This window comes from Mytilus galloprovincialis, chromosome 8 (assembly GCF_965363235.1).
Source record: "Mytilus galloprovincialis chromosome 8, xbMytGall1.hap1.1, whole genome shotgun sequence".
Taxonomy (NCBI): Eukaryota; Metazoa; Mollusca; class Bivalvia; order Mytilida; family Mytilidae; genus Mytilus; species Mytilus galloprovincialis.
The window spans coordinates 24,598,187-24,621,934 of record NC_134845.1 but is presented as its reverse complement, the minus strand read 5'-3'; the positions used below and the strand labels follow the sequence as shown (position 1 = coordinate 24,621,934).

General features: G+C 31.8%; 1 protein-coding gene across 2 annotated transcripts in view; it reads right to left on the bottom strand.

Annotated features, from left to right (window-relative positions):
- LOC143085381 (uncharacterized) overlaps positions 1-23,748 on the bottom strand; it is a 113,104-nt gene that overhangs the window by 50,761 nt on the left and 38,595 nt on the right. For both annotated transcript variants that reach the window (XM_076261676.1, XM_076261677.1), the window contains exons 7-8: positions 21,941-22,051; positions 21,644-21,688 (exon numbers count right to left, since the gene is read on the bottom strand). In XM_076261676.1, coding sequence (XP_076117791.1) covers positions 21,644-21,688; positions 21,941-22,051 — 156 coding nt within the window. The remainder of the gene's footprint in view (positions 1-21,643; positions 21,689-21,940; positions 22,052-23,748) is intronic.

Sequence of the window (23,748 nt, the reverse complement as noted above, 5' to 3'; positions counted from 1 at the left end):
AAATGTATTTGTTATTTTCACCAAAAAATCGGGATGGGTATTTTTGATACAACAAAGATATTTGAAATATAAATTCTGTTTCCGAATCCCTGTATTTATATTGTATATTTATATTTCATGCACTTTTTGAATAAATATTGTTTAAACTAAACTAAATTCTGTCAATATGGCTTATATGAATCTATTTTAAGAAAAAGGGAAACCCACATTTGACAGGTATTTTCCTAAACTACACATTGCAGTCAGTTTCATCATCTTGTTATATATCAAAATAGTTGAAAGAAAAAAAAAGAAAGAAAAGTTTGTTCTGGTCATGCTTTTAGCACTTGACAGCTTTGAATTTTTCTTTTTGGACAAGGGTTATCTCTCTTTTTACCAAGGATGTAATTCGCCTTAAAAGAAGGTAGGTGAAGGACATACAATAGTGATAGCAGACGAGATTTGATAGATATTATTATGCATTGATACATTTTTTTTATGATGGATTGAAGAGATTTTAATATGACTTGCAAGTTCAGTAATGTAGTAAGCCAGGTTGAGTGCTCAGATGACACAGTTTCTTTGAGTATTTGCAGTGAAAATGATATAATAATAGTTCTGACTGAATGCGGTATTTTCCCAAACGATATCAGCAACACTGTGTAAGATATATGTTCCCGGCACTTTTGCCATCTCCTTGAGAGAAATGCCAATAGAAGAAAGCGGGTGTACTGTGAAATTCCACCAAAAGCCAGTACTCATCCAGACACCACAACATCAGATATAACCAAGTTCAGGTCGAAGAATACTAGGAAGAAGGAAAGGCAACTGACTTTTGCAAAAGTGGTCACCATTAGAAATAAAACTTACAAGTCCTATTGGGACTTATAAGTTTTATTATAATTTACAAGCGAAATATAAAAAAAAATGTACTGTCAAATATATGATGACGTTTTTGAGGTTCCAATTGGGGATAAAAACGTCGTATATACCCCGGCAGTTTCCTTTATATATACTGACATCTCTGTGTTGTTATCCAATCACAAACCTCGACACATTTGTAATCCGTAATATTCGATATTATCTGTACACCTGTATTAGTATAGTTTAAAGGTCGATAGTAGAATAATTGTCTGTATAATGTGTATCTTTTGTCAGTCTTTTTAAGCTTTTTTGCAATTTTTGCTTTATCCTTTACAGGTAAACTTGTACCATTAAACCAGGAAGATGTCACTGTGCCGAAATTGAGAATCATTGAAAACCCAAGTGAAATAGTTGACTTCCATCCTCTTGTACAGTCGTCATCATCAACAACAGCAGCAGCATCTTTGTCATCTTCATCAACCCACCAAAGTGAAGACATATTTACATGTACTAATGATGGCTGCACTGCATCTCTTAATTCCCATCAGGACTTTAACAACCATTTAATTCTGGACAACTGTGAAATTCATTCAGAAAGAGTCAGTAAAGCAGATGTTCTGAAGACTAAATATGTGGACAAATTAGCAGAATCCCAAGTAAATTCAAAAGAAATTACTCTCACAGGAAACTAAGGTGAAATGGAAGGAGAACACCATCCCGTGGTTGGGCAATAAAAACTGACAGAAAAAATAAGAGATTAAGTGACAATCAGAAGAATTTTTTGATAGAAAGGTTTAATATAGGACCTCAAACAGGGCATGCGGAAGACCCTGAAAATGTTGCCGTAGTGATTAGGAGCGTGAAAAAGGCAGATGGGACCAGAAGATTTTCAATTGAAAAGTTTCTCACTCTACAGCAAATAACAAGTTTTTTTCTCTAGACACTGTAAAAAGAATGGAGCATTGAGGGAACAAGCAATTTCTGACATTGAGAGTTGTGATTGAACAGATATTCATGAAGTTTTACTTTGAACTGTGTTAACTATAAAACGACTATTCCTTTTTTCATTTTCATGAAATTAAACACTAAAGTAGAATCAACATTAAGACAAGTTTCAGGAATATCCTCCTAACCTATTTTATTTTTGAATAATTTGAAAACCTGAACATTTTTTATTTCTTCTTCAAGATATAGAATTTTGACTGAACTTTGAAACTATGTTACTATAAAAAAAATAAAAATCCTGGTCTATTGTTTTTATGAAATGTTCAACAAAAATACTTTCACATTGACAGAATTTACAGAAATATCCTACCCTTTTTTGGGAGGGCTGAAGAATTTTGTAGAAAAAAAAATTCTTCAATAAATGGAATTTTTTAATCGAACTTCAGAACTAGGACCCTATAAATCGGAAAAAATACCCATTCCATTTTTTCCCCTGAAATATTCAACTTAAGTTACTTTAACATTAAGCAAAGTTTAAGGAATACACTACCCTGTGGAATTTTTTTAAGAATAACTAGAAAAAATAATAAAAATTTGGGTTTTTCACGAAATAGAATTTTGACCGAACTTTGAAACTATTCTATAAACATGATCAATTGGAAAAAATATCCAATCCATTTTTTTTATGAAATGTTCAAGGTAAGGTTCTTTAACATTAAGTAGAGTTCAGAAATGCATTACCCTGTGGCTTTTTTTTAGAATAACTTGAAAAATGGTCAAAATTGGGGTTTTTCCAGAAATGGAGTTAGCCTGAATTTCAAAACAATTTTTCTATAAATCAGAAAAATATATCCAATCCAATTTTGTTGTAGAAATTTTCAACTTAATTTACTTTAATATTCAGCAAAGTTTCAGAAATTCACTACCCTTTGGGTTTTTTAAAAAACAATTTGAAAAAATGGTAAACATTTGGGTTTTTCCAGAATCAAATTTTGCCTAAATTTGGGAATGATTATTCTATAAATCGGGAAAACAATACCCAATTATTTTTTTTTGCTGAAATGTTCAACTTGAGTTACTGTAACATTCAGCAAAGTTTCAGAAATATGCTACCCTTTTGGTTTTTTTTTTAAATATTTTGAAAATTGGAAAAAATATGGGTTTTTCGAGAAATTGAATTTAGTCTAATTTCGGAACGATTTTTCTATAAATCCCCAAAAATACCCAACCCAATTTTTTAATAAATTTTTAAACATATATAACTGAAACATAATAACAAGTTTTAAGATTTTTCTACACTGCAATTTTTCTAGAGAATAATTTGAAAAATGATGAAAATCTCTTCTTTCCAGAAATGGAGTTTTGGAGAAGGTACCCTATTTAGATACCATTTAAATTTCTATTTTATTGCACTTGACGCTTTATAATTTTTATTTTATAGTAACATAAATGCAGTTTATGAACATAAATGTCATTCAATAGTTACTGTTTTGTATTTATGCTGTGAAATAAATGTTTCGAATTTGACCAAATCTAAGTATTTTTTCCAGAAAATGAGCAGAAATATAAAAAAATGGTTGCCCATCACCCATGGCAACCATGAATTGAATTTAGAAAAATAACTCTATTTTATAAATTAGTATTACTAAGCAAACATGTAACATGAACAATGATGAATTTCAATTAATTCTAAGACATGCCATTTATGAGTTCTTTGATATCTCTCTGACAGTTATGTAATCATTAGAAACGCTCTGATTCAAACTTAAATATGAAAAATCTATCAAATATGCCAATCAATGACACTTTTCAGATGGTTTTTGTCAAAAATGAAAGTGGCCGTATCCCTGTTCATTCTCAACCTTTATATATGTTACAGCCCGTAACAGAGAAGTGATCGAATTGATGTTTCTTTACGGTCAAAATTAGCTACGTTATCGACAAACTTAATTGAGTAGTGACTGAACTATTGATACTTTAACGTTAAAAAGATTGACAATGCTGACAAACTTTCATGTGTCGATAATCAAGTTTAATACCGATAATATTGAAAATAATTCTAATAATATGAAACAAAATATGTCCATGTACCATTTCGATTAGGCGAAAAGTAGTCATTTCTTCAAAGTCAGAACAGAAAAAAAAGATATATGGAAGGACGTCTTGATAGTATTATTTCCTTTACAATTTTACCCAAAACTAAAAGAAATATACTGGTAAACAATTAAAAAGGTGTTTGATAGGAATAAAGTCCTTTATTTTTTCGGACTACAATGTGTACCGTATGTGTGATGGATTTAAATTCAATCAATAACTTTGAAATGTTTTCTCATATGTATACACAAAAGGGAGGACTGATATTTGTACTTCTGTTAGAATACGTCTTCGTCCGTTTCACAAACCAAACTTTTTTCTAGTACAGTTTAAACGGGAAAATTTTGTTGAGAATTTTTTTTAATATGACAAAATAACGAACAAAACTGTTTCTTGCAATGGCACACACATAGAATATTTTTTTTAGTAAAAATCATTAAAAAAAAAATTCTCCAAAATTTACCATGGCCAGGACCGGACAGTTTTTAGCAGTGTACAAATGAAAATCATCCGGAAAACTGCGCTTGATGTCATTTTGAGGGATCATGCAACATTTCACCTATTACCCATAAACAAAATAGGTTCTCAATTACTAAAAAAAGTTCTAAAAGATAATTTCTAATCAGAGTAAACATATTAACTTCCTTATATCCAGTCGAATTTGTCTATAGGTTACACAAAGCTGGTTCTTAAAACGTTTGTATCAGGGAAAACATTTTTCTTTGACTTTTAAAACATGTAGGGGAAACGGATTATCTATTTTTTTTCCTAATTATACGACTTTTTTTATGACTACGTGAACTTGTGCCATTTATTTTTGCTGGTCTTTAGGAAGACAATTTACAATTGTGCAGTGAACGGAGGCACTTATACATAACCTTATAATTCTGTTTAGAAACAAAAATAAATTCCCAATTTATAAATATACATGTATTATTTGTCGTGTACATGATTGGATTTTGTAGATATAACTACCACACAGAAAAAGTATCATGGATTTCGAGGCTTTCCTATTCAAGGTTTTGAATTCTACCCTTGTTGAAAACCTGTGGAGACCTCTACAGTTCCTTAAAACATCAATTATTTTTTTGTAAATTGAGTGCCGTCTCCCGGAACATGCTAACACTTAAATCATATCTTTTCACTTTCATATTGTTTTCCCTGTTTGTCTCTGTTGTCTTGATTGTTGGAACGATAAGTGGTATCTAACAATATTTATGAAAACTTTCTGAGAATTATGAATATGTCTTCTCTGTCAGATATGGATCATTACAAATGATAAAATGAAATGCCGTACATGACATCTTATAGAGGTTTAAATTTCAAATATTCGTCAATAACTTAAGATATAGAGAAATTTTGTCTTCAACATTTCAAATGTTAAAGGGTACATTTGTATTTTTTACTTCGATTTGAAGGAAATTTATTTCAGTTTTTTTTCTGTGACAAAGTACAAGCATGTCGGAATTGCAACAATGTATGATTGATATAATCCCGGGGACATAATAAACAGATAGGTATGAAAAAGAAAAGATATTGGGTATTCTGTATCAGACGAAAGAAAAACTATTACAGTGGTGAATCCCATAAATATTCACAGTGCAATAATATATAATCTCTACATTGAGCAAATCGATGAGGTCATGTTTATTGTAGAAACGATGGTAGTCATGAAAATTTATCGCTTATATTAAATTGATAAAGATTTTATCGAGGTCGCACCAACTGTTTCTACAGCTAAGATCAGTTACATGTAACATGATATCGTCGATTCGCACGACGAAGCCATTGTTCATGACAGAACACACATTCTAGATTATGTATTTTTGTTTCCGTCAGTTCGAAAGTATTTTATCATTTCAACTCCTTTTTATTTCATAATATGTGTCATGAACAAAGACATATGTTCGATTGAATAATGATTTCCTCGTAACAAATGATAGAAATTTCGGAGATCCCGTATTTGATCCTTTACCGTTAAAATAGAAATGCCAATGACAGAGGTTGATAATATAAAATGTTTTACTGTGTTGAAAAAAACTTCGACTTAAACAATGAAAACTTACACGTTGGACATGAAATATTTTGTCGATGAAGAAAATTAAATTATGTCATTTCTGAAATAAGTTTGTCGATAACGTAACTTGTTCTGACGGTAAAGAAACGCGAATTCGATCACTACTCTGTTACGGGCTGTATGTATTATAATCAAATACAACTTATATTTCAAAATAAAGAATGAACACAAATGCGGCCACTTTCATTTAAGACGGAAACCGTCTAAAATTTAACTAAAATGGTAAAATTGTGAAGATTTAATAATTTAACATGACTTAATGATGCTAGTACCCGATATATGTGTATTGTTTTGTCAAAAACAGCCCATATTTATGTAGCAGAAGCATTCTTCTTTCCAATAGATAACTAAAAGTTTGTATTTTAACAATTTTGTAAAACTGCTATATTTTGGGGTCAAAAAGGGGTCTTAATGTACCTTCTACTTTGAATTGGTGTGTATTGGACTCCTATAACCAGTCTTGATTTTCGTTTATTGTTTTTGCAATGATCAGTTTGGTGTCTGTGTAATGCTACCATATGTATGCATTACATATCAAAATAACTCAAATGACTTATGAAAAGGAACAAAAAAGTAGACAACACCCCGTGCAAAGAAACAATTAAAAAGACTAACATAGGACACAAAAAAGATAACCACTGACTGATTATTTATGTATAGGCGTTTTGATTAACAACATAATAAAGAACTGATATCTTTGGTCAACTGAAATGTAAAAAAAATATTTCCACCATAAAAGTTTTAAAGAATAATTTATGACACACTGTATTTGAGTACACTATGTAAGTTTAACATTATTGATACACATCAATTAACATGTCAGAACTTTTGAAAAAGTATCGCATACAGCAACTTATGTATTACTAATATTAACGTTTAAAGGTTATCTTGCGAGGCCCTGTGTGTAAAAAAAATAGTCTAACTTACTGATATACTTTATACTCTAGATATACACTACAGTACTTCTTAACAGTAATTGTGCAAAATATGATCTTCATAAACACTATTTGACCTACATTAAAACAAACTTGTGTTGTTGCGTTGTTGATTAAAAAGTAAAGTATGAATAACATATCCAAACGGGCTATTTTTCGAATGTAGTTAAAACATCAAAAACTTTACGAACAGCGTATGCAGATGGAAAACTTGTAACGTTTACAATACCATATATACAATCAATTTGAATATTATTTTCTCTTCATAAAATTGTTTTTTTTAAATCCGTCGAAATGATTTTGTTCACCATGTATATGCTTGCTTTTGCTGTCAACATTTACATTTTATCGACTAATATTGAAATAAAATGGGGTTATTGGATAAGCAAAGTCAGAAGCAATTAGCTGATAGTGCTCGATATGTAGCATAAAATAGGATCATAAAGCGGCTCCAGTAGTTTTCCGATATTCAATCTCAACACTTAATAAAGAAGAGAGATTGAATGAGACAAATGCAGTCACCAATGTTATACCGTAATTCTAACGCCATAAACCAGGGGAAACACATCAACTATCAAAAGAATACAACGGACCAACAGAACAGAACCACTGAACTGCAAAAAAAAAAACCAACAAATCGCCAACATACATCATCGAAAACAACTGTCATATTCATGACTCGGTAAAAACATTTAAGAAACAATAGTGGGCTTAACCTTGTTTATGACTTACCAAACCTCTCTCTGATATGACAGGATGATTACACAGGAATACAGTACAAAAAAAAAACAAACCACAAGAACACACAGGATAGATAAATACATACATAAATAAATAAAATAATAGTATATTAAAACATGAAAACCACATAATAACATCGGACACCTTCAATGAATTAACAACAGAAAACCTGTATACAACAAACGAACTGCGTGTCACACAAACGTATCAACGGCACAAACAATGACGTATTATATGACGTTTGTATCATCACAGGCAAAGGAGAAGGTTTAAGAAGGGCTAAAATTGGTCCCAAAGTTTTGATGTTTATCTTATCTAGCAAAAAATTTGCAAATTTCACATCGACATACAACCTTAGGCGTTACTGTTTGACGTGCACTTGACTGATCAGTTGATGATCGGTGACAGATTCGTGACTGATCGGTGATCAATGACCCATAGAATCGATCGGATACGTTAAATAAGCTATGTGAGAGTTACCGTGGCATTGGTTAGCGATCGATCTGTAAACTGTTTTATACATGGATCGGACGGACACGTATACAATTAAATTATAATGTAAAATGACCTCCACAGTATTAACATTCGATAAATGCGGACATTTACGAAACCACCTTTTCTTGTTAATTTGTAATCAATTTGACGCAAGAATACATTAAAACATATAATTTTCTGTTTACACATCATATGTGTTAATTCTAGGATGTTAACTTGTACTCGAGTACTCGAGTATCGCTCGGTAGTACCGAGTATCGATTACCAAAATGATACTCGACTATCGGTGTTTTGTTAGAATGTTGTTTCTTTTTTAAGATAGATCAAAACATATTTTTATTGATATCGCCTCCCGGGAAATTATATATTATTCAAAATTGATAAAAATTAAAATATGATTCCAATGTTTGCGTTTAACTGTGATTTAAAATTCATGCAAACAGAGGTATATTTAGGATACATGAACAAGAGCCTTTCCCAGGGTGACACTTTGTAGCTAATCTTGGTCACTCCCTCACCTCTGTACAGTCAGCATATATTTTTATCATCAGTATTGCTAGTTGCGTAACAAATTTGAGAAATCGCTACGTCCCAGAAAGAGTTGATAAGATAATATTTTTTACATATTAAGAAAAAATTCGTTGCACCCTGTACCTTTCCTCAGAAAATGACATCAGTAAGTTCGAATCCCCCTTCTGTATGTCATTAAATTTGTTTTCTTATAGTTCCCAAATAATATTGTTTGGGAAATATTTTTCTATAGATATGAATGAATTACATTATTAGATTATTACAAGTTTACATAATAGGTACATGCTGTAAATGAGCACAAGACAACAACCTACAATACATAAATGGGTATTATTTTAAGTTTCCAATTTGTAAATGTTTAACCGTGCGAATACTCGCGTATCGCTCGGCAAATCGAACGAGTAATCGTTTAGTAAATCTTTTCTGAGTTGACCTCCATGGTTAATTTTTTTATAATATTAATTTAATTAAATAAGTGCAGAATAGTGTAATACTCTGTACCACTCAATAGCGATAAAATGATCTCATTTAGCAATTATACATGTTAATGTCACTACATGATGAAAATGAAAATTGTAACTGTACAGATACTTAAAGCTTTGTTTGGGTTGATTAAGAGTGTTTATTAAGTTAATACTTTTTGTACATCAAGATTGGTTGTTTGTTATACAATATGCTGAATGTTAATGAAAAGTTACTATTTTTTGTACGCATTGCTAAAAAATGCAAATATGTCTTCATTTTTATAAGAAATATTGCAACGTCAAAGGCTAAAGTACATCAACTTTTGTTTTTGATGAATAAGAATGCAATCATATCTTTATTTTAATTGAAACTATTGACCACTTTTTGGATTTTTGTACTTTTTAAGTTTAGAATAGGTTATTTTTTATAAAATCAAAAGAATATCATAGAAAATATTTTAAAATTGTGTTCGCATTGTTTAAAATAACCAATTTTATAAAAAAAATACTGTATTTGATTTGCAGACAGTTTTTAATATTACTATTGAAATAAAATAACTTCATTTTGGTAGATGATTTTAAAAATGTCGTAGTAATGACTCCTTATTTGTGTTGTAGCATAATTTTTGGGCAACTTTTCAATAATTGTAAACAGTTTTTACATAATTTGCTTTGGTCGCCACCCACGATGCAGAAAGTGTATGTATGTATTCAATATCATCATTGGTAACTTTTGATAACAGCACATTTTAGATCCTAGTTTGAGGCCAAGGAATTCTCCATGCTTTAAGGATCGAAAAATGCTCAAAATCATCGTATTTTGACAATATCTCTAAATTCTGAAGCCAAGAATGAACTACTATTGAGAGATTTATTTTACAAACGAAATAAAGTTTGTTTTTGAAAAAATATATACAAGAACAACATTACAGTAATTTTGAAAGTTTACGATAAAGTTGAAATGTAAGGCCATATTTGGACTAAAGTGAGTATAGAATAGTATTTAATTGAGAAATTGAGAATGGAAATGGGGAATGTGTCAAAGACAACAACACAACCAAAACGCAAAAAACAGCGCAACGCCACAAGTGAATCTTCAACACAGCGAGAGTATCAAGATGGACCAATAAAAACATGTGTGCAAGTTAAATGAAAAAATGGTCGTCACACTAAACACCAAAACATATAACTGAACTCAATTTAAAAATACACATAGAAGACTAACAAAGACCAGAGGCTCCTGACATGGGTGTAGAATAAACAAATATTTAAATGTCATAAATCGATTGACAGAAAACAAGTTCAGGTAAAACAAACACGCTGCAATATGCACAGTAAAATTTAATTCAAAAGAAGTTCGAGTCATATGTCAGAATCGGTCACAAAAAACAACTAAGCAAAAAGTAAAATAAAAAAAGAAATACCGAACTCCGAATTTTTGTTAACCACAGCACAGTACCACATCTTCTCTGAGTTGACATTCCTAATGGCGGGATGTACAAGTACCGAGCCCCGTAAAATGAAAACAACAAAAAATAGACAAAGAAGTAAAAGTAATAATTTCCAAAGACTAAAAAAAGGAATACTATAACACGTTATTGAGATGATAAACAACGCCAGTGCCTATAATGTATACTTCAAGACAATCTTGTATTATTTGTGAAGTTGATACGGAACATTTATTAACAGGGTTTGTATCTCCCGATGAAAGTTTTAAAAGAAAAAGTACTAGACTTTCTTTTACATACCCCTAGTTCATCAACTTTTTGTCGGACACAGGTGACGTTTTATAAAGTCTTATTAGCAGCTTCAAGCTCATGAATGCCGATGGAGTTTAAAAATATATATATCCCATATGTAGGTGAAATTGGTATTGTGCTACTTAGATGGGAAAAAGGTAATTTCAAAATTAAAATCGTCTCTTGTGACAAAGATTCGGGTACTGAGATGACTGCTTATGTCAAATTCGAGGTATTAGTTAAAAGGAAACAGAGGAAACCATGTCTATTTGATTTTTAATTTATAGTTTTGGAGGATATATTAATGGAACCTATTCAGAAAACTTTGGATTTTTAATGGTAAAAACATCATCAATATATCTTAATGTGAAATTAAACATATCTGACTTCTTTGATCTTCTTGTTAGTGTCTGAAGGAACTGCGACTCATATGAAAATAAGAAAATGTCGGCCAGGAGAGGCACACAGCTCGTTCCAATATGAATGCCGACAATTTTTAGAAAAAGTCTACCTCAAAATTCAACAAAAACGTTGTCACTAATATAAAATACCGAACACTTGTTCCTCTGTGTAGGTAGCATGACAATGATACATACACTAACAAAGGACTACAGATATATACTTAAAGAATTGTTTGAACCCGAAAAAGAGCGACACGGGATGCGTTGACTGCGTTGGTGTCCCCTGCTATGCAATGATGTAAGAGGGATCCGTATAATGCGCACATGTACGAGTGCAAGCTTTATAATATGACAACGCCATACAATTGAGCCAAGAGTATATATATGCTGGAAATTTGAAGTTGGCAATTAGATAGAAGAGTCTTCACGTTAGGCATTAATTCAAGTTAGAATTCGTCAATCTGTGTGAATATTTAGGAAATGGGCAAGGTATAAAGCTACCGATAATTTTTCAACACGTCGTTACAGTTGCGCGCTGTAAACCATAAATCATTAATCCACAAATGATTCAGATAACAACCACGAATCAGATGACCTTTACTTTTTTAGAATAAATAAATCAAAAATGTTTACAGCAATAACATATCACGTTTAAACATAATCATGTGGACCTATTTTAACGTGATATAAAAATTCTCTTTTCGCAGCTTTTTACATACATTGACATAACTTTTTTTTACCAAATTTGGCGTATTGCAAACACACGGTTCAGGAAGCGTACTCATGCTAATATACCTTCATTGTTTTGGCGCCTTTGCTGTAAAGAAGAATGAAGTTGTTACGGGTAGTAAGGTCGTCATATCGAGGAGCGTTTAGTACAGTGATTTTGTCATAGTTTGGATGAGTTTGACATGACGGTATTAAGTCTTTTTGATGACAATAAATGGAAAAATGTTAACATTAGGATATTTTGTAAACGGGACTTCTGATCATTATTTCAAGCTGGTAAGTACCTTTGTATAAAGTAAATATGTTAGTACACCACAAGTGGTATCATATGGTTAATGATTTAACACAGAACAAAGCTTGCGTATGTCAGAATTTAAAACTTGCTAATTGGTTTATCGTGCACAAAAAAAAAGTTATTTTCTTACAGTCTGTTACATCACATATATCTTCGTGATATAACACTGCGGTCAATTATTCTGAAAAATACCTACTTTTGCAATCACTTCAAAATTACTGAAATATCTGTGTCATGGTTTGGTTCATTAGTGTCATGGTTAAGTTCATGTTCGACATGGTTCAGTTATGTAATTCTTCTCGTGTATAATGAAGAGTTACTATCAAAATTCACAAAAATCGTTTCATTTGAAACACAAAAGGACATAAAAACGCACAAACAATGTAGTAATATGTTATAAGTAGATGCAATATGATTGCCAATGAGATAACTTTCCACCTGAGATCAAATGACGTAGATGTTAGCAGCTATTTGTCATCAAGAGGCCTTCAACATTCAACAATGAGCAAAACCATATTTCTTAGCAAGATATAAAAGGCTGTGACAAAATTTAATGTATAGGAATTCCAATTAGAAAATCATCAGCCTAATTTCTGTCCAAAATAAATAGCAAAATATGATACACAGTTACATACGATATTCACGGCATTACAGACACTTAACTTGAGACAGTATATACAAAATATTGCGGAGTGAAACATGTTTGCGGACTCCCAAACCTCTTCTTCGCCTTAATCATGCCACAAATGTAAACTCACCAGATCGGGTTTAAACAAGAAAATCAAGTAACAGAAACACTAAAGACACAATAGCATTATATGAAACAATATTGAGAGGATCCTTTTTTCAATATTTGTTTTTTAATCTTTAAATCTTGTATTGCCGCAGTCATATTATAAACTTGAATCCAAAAGAACTAATTAAACAATACTACTGTAACGTGTAACCGGGCGGGGACGTTTATATATTTTTATCTCGGGTCCGTACCAGATTCCTGAGATTTGAAAAGCAATTCAAAAGTTCTAAAGTCAATAAAAAGTTTACACTACCACTAACAAATATGACACAAATACTACATAAAACGAATTTCAACACCTATCAACCCAACCCGAACCTATTGAATTAAAACTGTTTAAAACCCTTTCAGTCCGATACTGTTTAAACCAACTGTTTGAAACTATAGTCTGAAACCTAAATGTATGGAACTGGTTTGAAACCTAAATGTATGGAACGGGTCTGAAACCTAAATGTATGAAACTGGTCAGACGGTTTGGAGCTATTGTCTGAAACCTAAATGTTTGGAACGGGTCAGACGGTTTGGAACTATTGTCTGAAACCTAAATGTTTAGAACTGGTATGAAACCTAAATGTTTGGAACTGGTCTGAAACCGAAATATTTGGAACTGGGCTGAAACCTAAATGTTTGGAACTGGTCTGAAACCGAAATATTTGGAACTGGGCTGAAACCTAAATTTTTGGAACTGGTCTGAAACCAAAAATGTATAACACTTTATTTAATAAACATGTCTATAACTGTCTAAACAACAGGGCAGCACTAAGGCATGGTATGTCAGCAAACACTCACTGCAATTTAGTGAGAGATGCGAGACGCAAAACCTTAGCACCAGCCCTGTTTGGACAATCCGTACCGAACCAACAGTCTCAGCCTTTCTATATTCTGTCGCAGGGTCCAAGCACTACACTTCACTTAAACTTAACCGACTGCCTGCTATAAACTACTTCCTTTCCAACCTATCCGATGTTCAATGTCTGCTGTCTTCGGTACAAATGACGATTTGAACTGAATAGCTACCCACTATTTATACTTCGAACGCGGACCTCGAAGAGAGCACCCTAGCAACAACTGTACAGGTAAAGCGTCTGATAGCAACAAAGGATAAAGGGATTATTTTTAATGCCGTTTTCAATGATAAAGAGATCAAATGGAAAATTCAAAGAGGTTTGGAAAAATATACAACTGTAGAAATATTATAACCTTCTTAAACTGTAAATTCGTAACACTACGTTTATTTATTTCAGAAGCCATTCAATGTTTGACCAACCCCGAAGATCTACTGCTAAACGTTAATAGTGCAATCGTGAACCCATATGATGGATTTGCACATGGTGCTCAAGGAATTCGTCAGTACCATAGGAAAGATGAAGAAAAAATCCTTTCTCATAAAAGAGCATGTAATGATATCTAAAAATGCCATTATCTTGAAAATGAGACAATATATCATTTAAACTTCATGACTGCTAGAAATGAATCAAAGATCAAATTTTAAATTTCTTAAATATTATTTTGTTTAACATATTTTACTGTGTCTTGTGAATGATCGAACCCAACGGAACGACTTTCCACACATACATGTATGCTGTTTCTGCTCGTGTTTCCCACTATGGTGCCGATCTAGTGAACGCTTGCTGTTAAACACAGCATTACAGCCCTTGGATGGTGTAAACTTCCCAAAACAACGTGTATGGTGTAATGGTGTATGCCATATGGTGCTATGGTGTATGGTGTAAGGGAAATGATGTAATGGTGTATGAGGAATGGTGTGATTGTGTAACGTGCGATCGGGAATGGTGTGAATGATAGTGTATGACTTTTCATTGGTTGCAAACGAAATTTTTTTTATTTCATTTTTTCGGATTGTAAGCATAAACATAATAAAAATCTTAATATTTAAAATTTAATTTCATTATGGGTATTTCGGATCGTGTAGATAGAATGGGGAATGGTGTAAAGTGTAAGGTTTATGGTGCAAACGTGTAACGTGTATGGTGAAATGGTACAAGGTGTATGGTGTAATGGGGTATGGTGTATGGTGTAATGGTGTAATGGGGTATGGTGTATGGTGTAATGGTGTATGGTGTATGGTGTAATGGTGTATGGTGTAAGTGGGAAGTTTACACCATCCAAGGACTGTACATTCCATACAGATGTAGGACTTATTCCCTTGACATTCTTTGACATGTCTTGCCATTCTATAAGCAAAAGCCTTGCTGCATACGGTTCATTTAAACGGTTTGTAGTTTAAATGTTTACTGTTGCGATGACCTTCAAAATGTGCGTTATCGTTAAACCGTTGATGGCAAATATCACACTCTATTCGGCGTGAACTAGCATGGTCTCTTAAATGACGACTTAGGCCGATTCTTGAAGTATATTTTTTGCGGCAAACATCGCACATTAAAGGGTTTGAATGTCGTGCTTCATGATCCACGTGTTTTCTCATGTGGCGTGTTTGAACAATTTTAGAACAGATGTCGCACTGAACTTTAGTTGTTTTTTTAGCAAACCCGGTTGATTTTCGTTATTGTTTTCATCTAATTTGGCATCATCTTTATTGAGTGAAACCACTGTTTCTTCAATTAAATCAGTATCACAAACAGCTTCAAATGACCCGTCTAAAGGAGCAAAAGATGCAATTGCCTCTGAAAAGTTGTACGAGTCCAATTCAATGCATTTGTGTAAAATTTGGAGCCTTATCGTGTAAATAAAGAACAACAAAAAAACAATTATGAATTTGGCTGCGTTTTTTTTATGCTGCACATATTTAGTTACACAAATTGAAAAGAAGTTATAAACTACGAAATCATGAAAATATAAGTTTTTAACACTGACATCAAACAGGCATTCATAAGTGCTAACTATTGTGAAAGGAAGGGTTTTAAACATTTAATTTCAGAAACATATTTACTGAATTCCGAAGTTGCGACTCACCAAAAAAGTCCAGAACCTAGTGACGCGACAAGTTGTCCTATGTCATACCTTACTGTTTTACGCTATACTGAGAATAGTTTGATGGTTTCAGATCTCTGGTTGTCTCTGTTCAACTTATTTACCCATTTTATAGAAACAGGCAGATATAGAGTTTGGCCAATTTAATTCATCCTATTGTTAAAGAATTCATGTTTGTGTTGTTGGTTTGCTGTATCATTTATGTATTTCTCACGTCATCTTACATTTGATATTACCTTGTAAATTGAAATTCAAATAAGCAAAAATGATAAAGGGCAAATATAGATAGCATAAAATATCATTGAATGTTCTAAGAAGTTCAAATGAAGTGTACTTGTGATATATATAAAAAAAACTTACCATCTGTTTCATCTTCGTCCATCTTATAATGCGTTCTGTCCTATTACAAACGATGATTTTTTGTTTAGCCAGGTCAATTAAGGTCGTACACAGTTTAAATGTAAATGTAGCAGATAATATAACACGTGTATTTTTTGAATATCAATCTTTTTTATCAATCACATTTAATAATATACCACCTCATACTTAAAACTAGATAGCAGGATAGTAGATAGTATAGAAACTGTATTACATAAAAAGTAAAATATTTGAAATAATTCAATGATCCTATACACGATGCATTTATACAATATTACAAAGATTTTTCTTGATTCCTAATAATAATTGATAAACTTGAACATTATATCGGCTTAAATCCAAAATTGGAGTTGTGATCTTTCGGATTTTAAATTCGAACTTTGAAAGTACTTTTTATTGTAATTTCACCTATTATAGTTTAAAAACCAATATGTGTTAAAACTGTTGTCCATGTCAAACGTAACTATTCGGTTTCGTAAATGTTTGAAGACTTATGATGTCCTCATAATATCCTTTGGATAGTTTTGTAGTTGAGTTACTGTATGATGGACCTATAACCCCACATCTCCTTTTATTCCTCATAAACTAGTTCAAAATTTACAATAAAGAACAACCAACAAATGAATAGTTTTCTAGAAAAGAAAATGAAAAACAAGAATTACTTTTTGACTGGCTGCCACTTTTGAATAGAAGTCTTTAGCTATTTGACTAGTGATACCGCTCATGATATCCCCGGCAGAGTCAAGCATGACTTTGGACATATGGACAAAAGATTATATGTGTAACAGAAGCAACGCTTTGTCTTTTTTTTTGTAAAATTATATTAAAAGCTAGTTTAAAAGAGCTGTGACTTTTAAATTTATATTGTAGAAAACTTACGAAAAGTAACATACGCTTTGACGATTACACCCACTAAATTTGGTTAAACAGGCTTTTTTTCTTCTCAGGCAGTTAATATATAGTGTAACTTAGTTCAATAACAGGCGCTATCAATCAACTTTTCAGTATAAAGTGAAACACATATATATTTATTTCGATCTAAACCATGACAATCTTGACCAAAACCATGACGATTTTCTAGACTCTTAACCGAACCATGTCAATCGCTTAACCAAGCCATAGCAATTCCGATATCTTGCTTATTCTGCGTTAATTTCGTGAAACAACAATTCCAATATAGATCGTTTGACCTCCATTACAGATTCAAGCATCTTATTTGGTTTTATCTGCTCGTGTGAATAGAAATGAGGCAATAGTTTAGGGAAGCAACATAAATTAGCCATGTCAAACTTATCCAAACTATGACAAAAACACTGTACTAAACGCTCCTCGATATGACGACCTTACTACCCGTGGTTGTAGAGGTAAGTAGACATACAGATCTACTAGGTGTAGGGATAATTGTTATTATTGAAATATCATACGGTGTAACGTAGTGTTCACATACTCATTAGACAGACAGTGCTTTTATGAATATAAATAAGAAGATGTAATATGAATGCAAATAAGACAACACTCCAATCAGTCACAATGTAAAAAAAAATAACAATGTTGGTAAAAAAACGGCCTCCGACACGAAGCCTTGACTCACATTGAACATCAAGCAAATCCACCTTAACTTTCTGCAACATTGTGAAGGAATTGTAGCCAATTTTACTGATCACATTAATTAAAAAGTGGGATAATCTTTTCTCGAGCGATAAGTATAAACTCGCCTTATGTCTCAGTTAAACTCACTAATAATAATAGATTCAAAAGTTAGAAATCACTGTCCAGTTAAAATATATCTGTTACAGGAATTATACAGAAGACATGATAACATAAGATATTTTCCCCAACAATTAACATTACGATATCGTCGACCCGATCTGGGCGTATTAATATTAAGTGTTTGCTTTATTTTCGTGTGTTTAATTTTGGCACTTTCATTGGAGGCACCAAAATAAACAAAAAATAAAACTACAACCAAAATAACCAAATTAACGGTAATCTCATGAAGTCAATTTTTCATGTAAGCCATATAAAGGGGAGGCTATATTGTTTTCTCTTGTTTCAGTACATTGTAACCGCGGAAAGTAGAAAAAAAGTTTCAACAATTTTTAACGATCTGTTCAGAATAACTGCTCAAAACGATAATTGTACATTAAGACCCATATAAGCAAATAGTTATCAAAAGTACCAGGATTATAATTAAGTACGCCAGATGCGCTTTTCGTCTACATAAGACTCATCAGTGACGCTCATATCAAAATAGTTATAAAGCCAAACAAGTTCAAAGTTGAAGAGCAGTGAGAATCCTAAATTCCAAAAGGGTGAGCCAAATACGGCTACGGTAATCTATTCCTGGGACAAGAAAATCCTTAGTTTTTTCGAAAAATTCAAAGTTTTTAAACAGGAAAATTTATAAATGTGACCACATGATTGATATTCATATCAACACCGAAGTGGTGAATACTGGGCTGGTGATACCCTCGGGGACGAAACGTCCACCAGCAGTGGCATCGACCCAGTGGTGTAAATAGTTATCAAAAGTACCAGGATTATAATTTAGTACGCCAGACGAGCTCAGGGACGAAACGTCAAAAACACACGAACTAAATTGATTAATTAATTGTTGGTTGCTAAACGTTCAGTGGAAAATATTTTATGCACATTCAGGACGAGAACAAACCAACAATAAATAGTCCTATAATAGAGGGCTTCCGGGATGAAGGTCGGTGAAATTTGGACTGCCACTGATAAATTAGGGTACATTGGAAAGTTAAAGATATTTTCTCCCTCAAAGAGTTGTTACAAGGCTTATTAACGCACAAGAATTGGATGTTTTAGTACTCTGTATTTTTCTCTTTAATCATGGTAAATAATGACCAGACACTGGTCATTATTAAATGCCTTGAAGCAAATTTCATTAAAACATGTGAAACTAGGTATCGTATCGTCCAGATGGATTCTTCAAAACAATAACATGTCGTTTAGGATGGAAAGAACTTCATATATATATGTTGAGGAATTCTATGTTGGAGAGACAAAAAAATAAACTGCGGACTAGAATGACTTTACATAGACAGCAAACCAACCATGAAGAATTAACACTCATCAGGGCTAATGACCATTTCCATCGTTGTTCTAATGGAGGCATTAAAATATTTTCATTATATATGGTCAATGGTCAAAATGATTTCTCTCATACTATTGTTAACGTCAACCAATTGTTTTATATTATACTTATGTATACAAGTCACATTACCTGAAGATCTGTGAAAGCAGTGGAAGTACTAGTAAAATTGATAAAAAATTGAAACCGTTATTATCATTTAGTAATTTTCTTATATGTTACCAGCATACGTATTCTACTTAACTTTTACTTATAGAACATATTGATGAAATAAATCAATAACTGAAAGGCTTAAATTTAAACTTGGCTTGGGGCTTTCTGCTGTTTCTTCTTTTGTCGTCCCAGATAAGAGTCAGAGTCATGATATTGTTAATTTCGTTTTGTCTGTCCTGATATTATAGTAAGTTAATACTCACTTTATCATCAAAGTGTGTATATGTCATAAGGGTTTCTGTACTGAGTAATTAACTACAATTACTTTATTTAAGGCGTCTTTGAAAGATTCAATTGTATTAGTTTTAAATTATTCAATTTAGTTTATACAACCAGGTTTCACCAAACTGAAAATTACTGTTACAAGTCAATAATAAGACATTCTTGAAGTCAGAAGTTCCGTTGGTTGATAAGTCGATACGATTAGTTCATCAAAGATACAAGGATTAAAAATGTGTACGCCAGACACCCACATGGGAAATACGAAATATGTTCAACCATTGGAAAATATACCATATGTTGTTATCTTCTTTCGAAATGCTTGGTTCATAATGCATTTCAACTTCAAACTTTATTTGCCTTTTTAAAACTTATCATTTGAAGGTCATTGATGAGTCTTTGTATAGATAAAACGTGTAATAAAAAAATATGGCATGGTATCTTAAGGATGTCCACCTCTGAGGAGTCAAACATTTCTTGAATTAATTTTTTTTTAACCTGATTTTTGGGTTTATAAGACTGTAAAAAATAATTGGTGAAGAAAAAATCATATGGTGGTGCACTTCTGTTTGTGCTTCGGCCCTTTGAAGTTCCCAATGTCGATGATTTTTAATTTTTCATCAATTTTTACCCTTTTTTGGGCTATTTTGGTGAAAAAAATCACAGTTCCACAATTAAAACTTTTTTCATACTTTAAATACAAATGAACTGGACCAATCTGAATAAATTTATCATACAAAAACTATAGGTAGGTGTTAATATAAGAAAGTTTCATCACGTTTTGATGCTTTTTTGTGTCAAATTGACCATGCTGTCAATTTTGCAAAAATTTTGATTTTTCTCTGTATTAAGAACAAAATGCATATTATTCCAACTATTTTGTTTTAAATGATTGAAAACATACATATCAAAGAAATATGAACAGAAAAAAATGATATGGGATGTATATGTTTCTGGTAAAATCATTTATTGTACCCTTCACCCATTTTCTCAAATTTTTTGCTAAAAAGACTGACTTGATTGGTAATAAAATTTGAATAATTAATTACGCAAAAACTACTCATTGTAGATTCACAATTTTTTCACAGAGTTAAGTTTGATTATAACATTTTTGAAATTCATTAATATTTTCCATTTGTATCAGATGTTTTGGAAATAATTCCAGAACTAGATTCAAACGAGACTGAAACGTCAGCAGAATACATCCTTAATAAGATTTTTAATAGTTTATAGTATAATTTACCAAATACATTGTCTTTCTTATATGTGCCCACAGTTTTTTAATAAGATATTATTTGACAGAAAATAGGGGAAAAATCAAAATAAACAATTGTTTTCATGATGCAGTTACTGGAAGTATTTTAATTTCACCTTAGCCAAAATTGTGCCCTAAATTTGTGATACAATCTGTAAGCTTAATTGGCCCTTTTTATTTGGAAGTAATGTAGAATACTTATTTCTATAATGCATAAAATACCACAAACGACAGCGGATAATTTGACTCTTGATCTGTTTCGAACCACTTTAAGACATAAGAAATATTACAGTTGCCTTTCATTCATTCCTCATTGTCTATTTTGACTATCTCATTGTTAAATCAATCTTTTTTTTCATTGGTGTACATTTTAATACATTATCAGATATTTTATTGTAAAATTTTGATTGTATCTAAATTAGTTACCACACTGTTTATATTCTTTTTGTCTTGATCTAGATCTGCAAAGAGCTGTAATGAAATGTTAAAGAACCATCAGCTTATAAATAATGTAGTTTAGTGCAAGATTTTTACAGTATATCAGGATACAACACAACAATTAGTTAAAACATATTTAACAAAACAAAAACAACTGATTTGTCTGCAAGACATGTACTTCAAATCAGTTAATATTCGATTGAAACACAGACTGGAACAGTAAAGCATTATGATGATATACTAAATTACATCTGATTATTATGCTATTATGTTTGTGGCACTTACTTCTTTTTTTCCAAAGAAATAATGCAATTAAAACACCAGTTGTGAGGAAAATTGTCAATATCACAGCAGGACCTCCATAAAACAACTTGGTGCCATTATTGGTTCTAGGATCTGTGAAAAGGAAATAGGAACTCATCATAAGATTCAATTGTGTGATCTATAACCGTTGTCTTAAGTTGTTTGTTTTATAGTGATTACGATATATGATAAGACAATGTTGACTGCTTTACATTTTTACATATTATGTTTGTTTGGTTTGTTCTAACATTGTTGTCAATATAATATAATTTTATGCGACTCTGGTATAAGTGAACAGTGATTAAGCTATCTTTTAAACCTTGTGTTAAGTAGTTGTCGTTGGTTAATATGGTTTATAAGTGTTTCTCGTCTTTTTAATAGATTATACTGTTTGTTGTCCTGTTTAAATTGATTTACCCTTATCATTATTTGGGCCCTTTATAACTTGCAGTTCGATGAGCTTTTATTGTTTACTGTTTACAAATTGAGACTTGGATTTCAAGTTGTATCCTTTGTACTCATGTCAGAACTTATAATTTTAATGAAATTTTATCTACACAAGGAAATGTCTGTACCAAGTTATGAAATTGACAAAAAGTATGTATAATATATATGAAGTAAACAAGCGTTTGTGGTGGATTCCAGAGAGTTAACCTTAAAAACCTTGTACTTTTGATGAAAGTAACAACGAGAAAAACAACAATATTGCTTCATACAGTATTTATTATAATACTTTGAAAAACAATTTTATACACAGATATCAGTACCGTGGATGATCAAACAAATCAGAATAAGTCAGTTTTATGGCGAATTAATGATATAACTGAATTATTTATACAAAACTTAGTCATACTGAAAAGAATTCAATACGCTTCATAACGAGCAACATACACAAATACAGTATACAATTATTTCGACTGACCACTTAATTTTAATTCCAAAGAGATCATGAATACAGTTGAATGAGAACAAATTAGACACACATCCAATATAAAGGTATTACAAAATCTAGATTGAATTTTACCTAGATAGTGTATAGAATAGAGATTGACAAAAGACCATCTGAAAAACACTACTTAATTGATGAAGATATCGTTAAATTAACTTTATTCGTGGCATCGCAATTTGCGTCCCCATTTCGATCAGAATTTTGTGTACATTTGTTCATCCTGCACAGGCAAACAAACGAACGGGATCTACGAATCCATCAAGGGTTCTTAACGTGCAGAGAGCGCTGCACTCTCTTTTCACGAGGCATTATACATTTAATTCCCCAGTCACCATTGTATTTGAAGTCTGCTGTTCTGTATAAAAGAGTATAATTCTAAATTGAAGAAAAAAGTTCAGAATGGGTATAAACTCTAACATTTGACACAATTAATTTATAAAGTTTGAAAATCGAATATCTATATTAGTTTTAAAAAAAGACCAAACCAGTACACTGCATTTATGTAAAAATAAGCAGTGATTTTGCATCAGTTGTAATAATACTAGAAGTTTTTATCATATCCAGGGATGTCATGGTAAGGAATAATAGTTGCAGGAATATCATTCAACAGAACTTAAGAATATGGATTGCAACATAATTTGTAGTTGTGAAGGGTTCGTATTTTTCATATATTCTATAACGTATTCAACGGGGTAAATGTGATCTCCGTAACTGCATTCACGTATATCCAAAGATGGCTGACAATGTTTCTGGTCAATATTTCTTTTGTCAAATTTGTATCAATTCTGTATTGTTCTTTGGTACTTCGTGTTTTATCTGAAGTATTACTAAGTTTGAAACT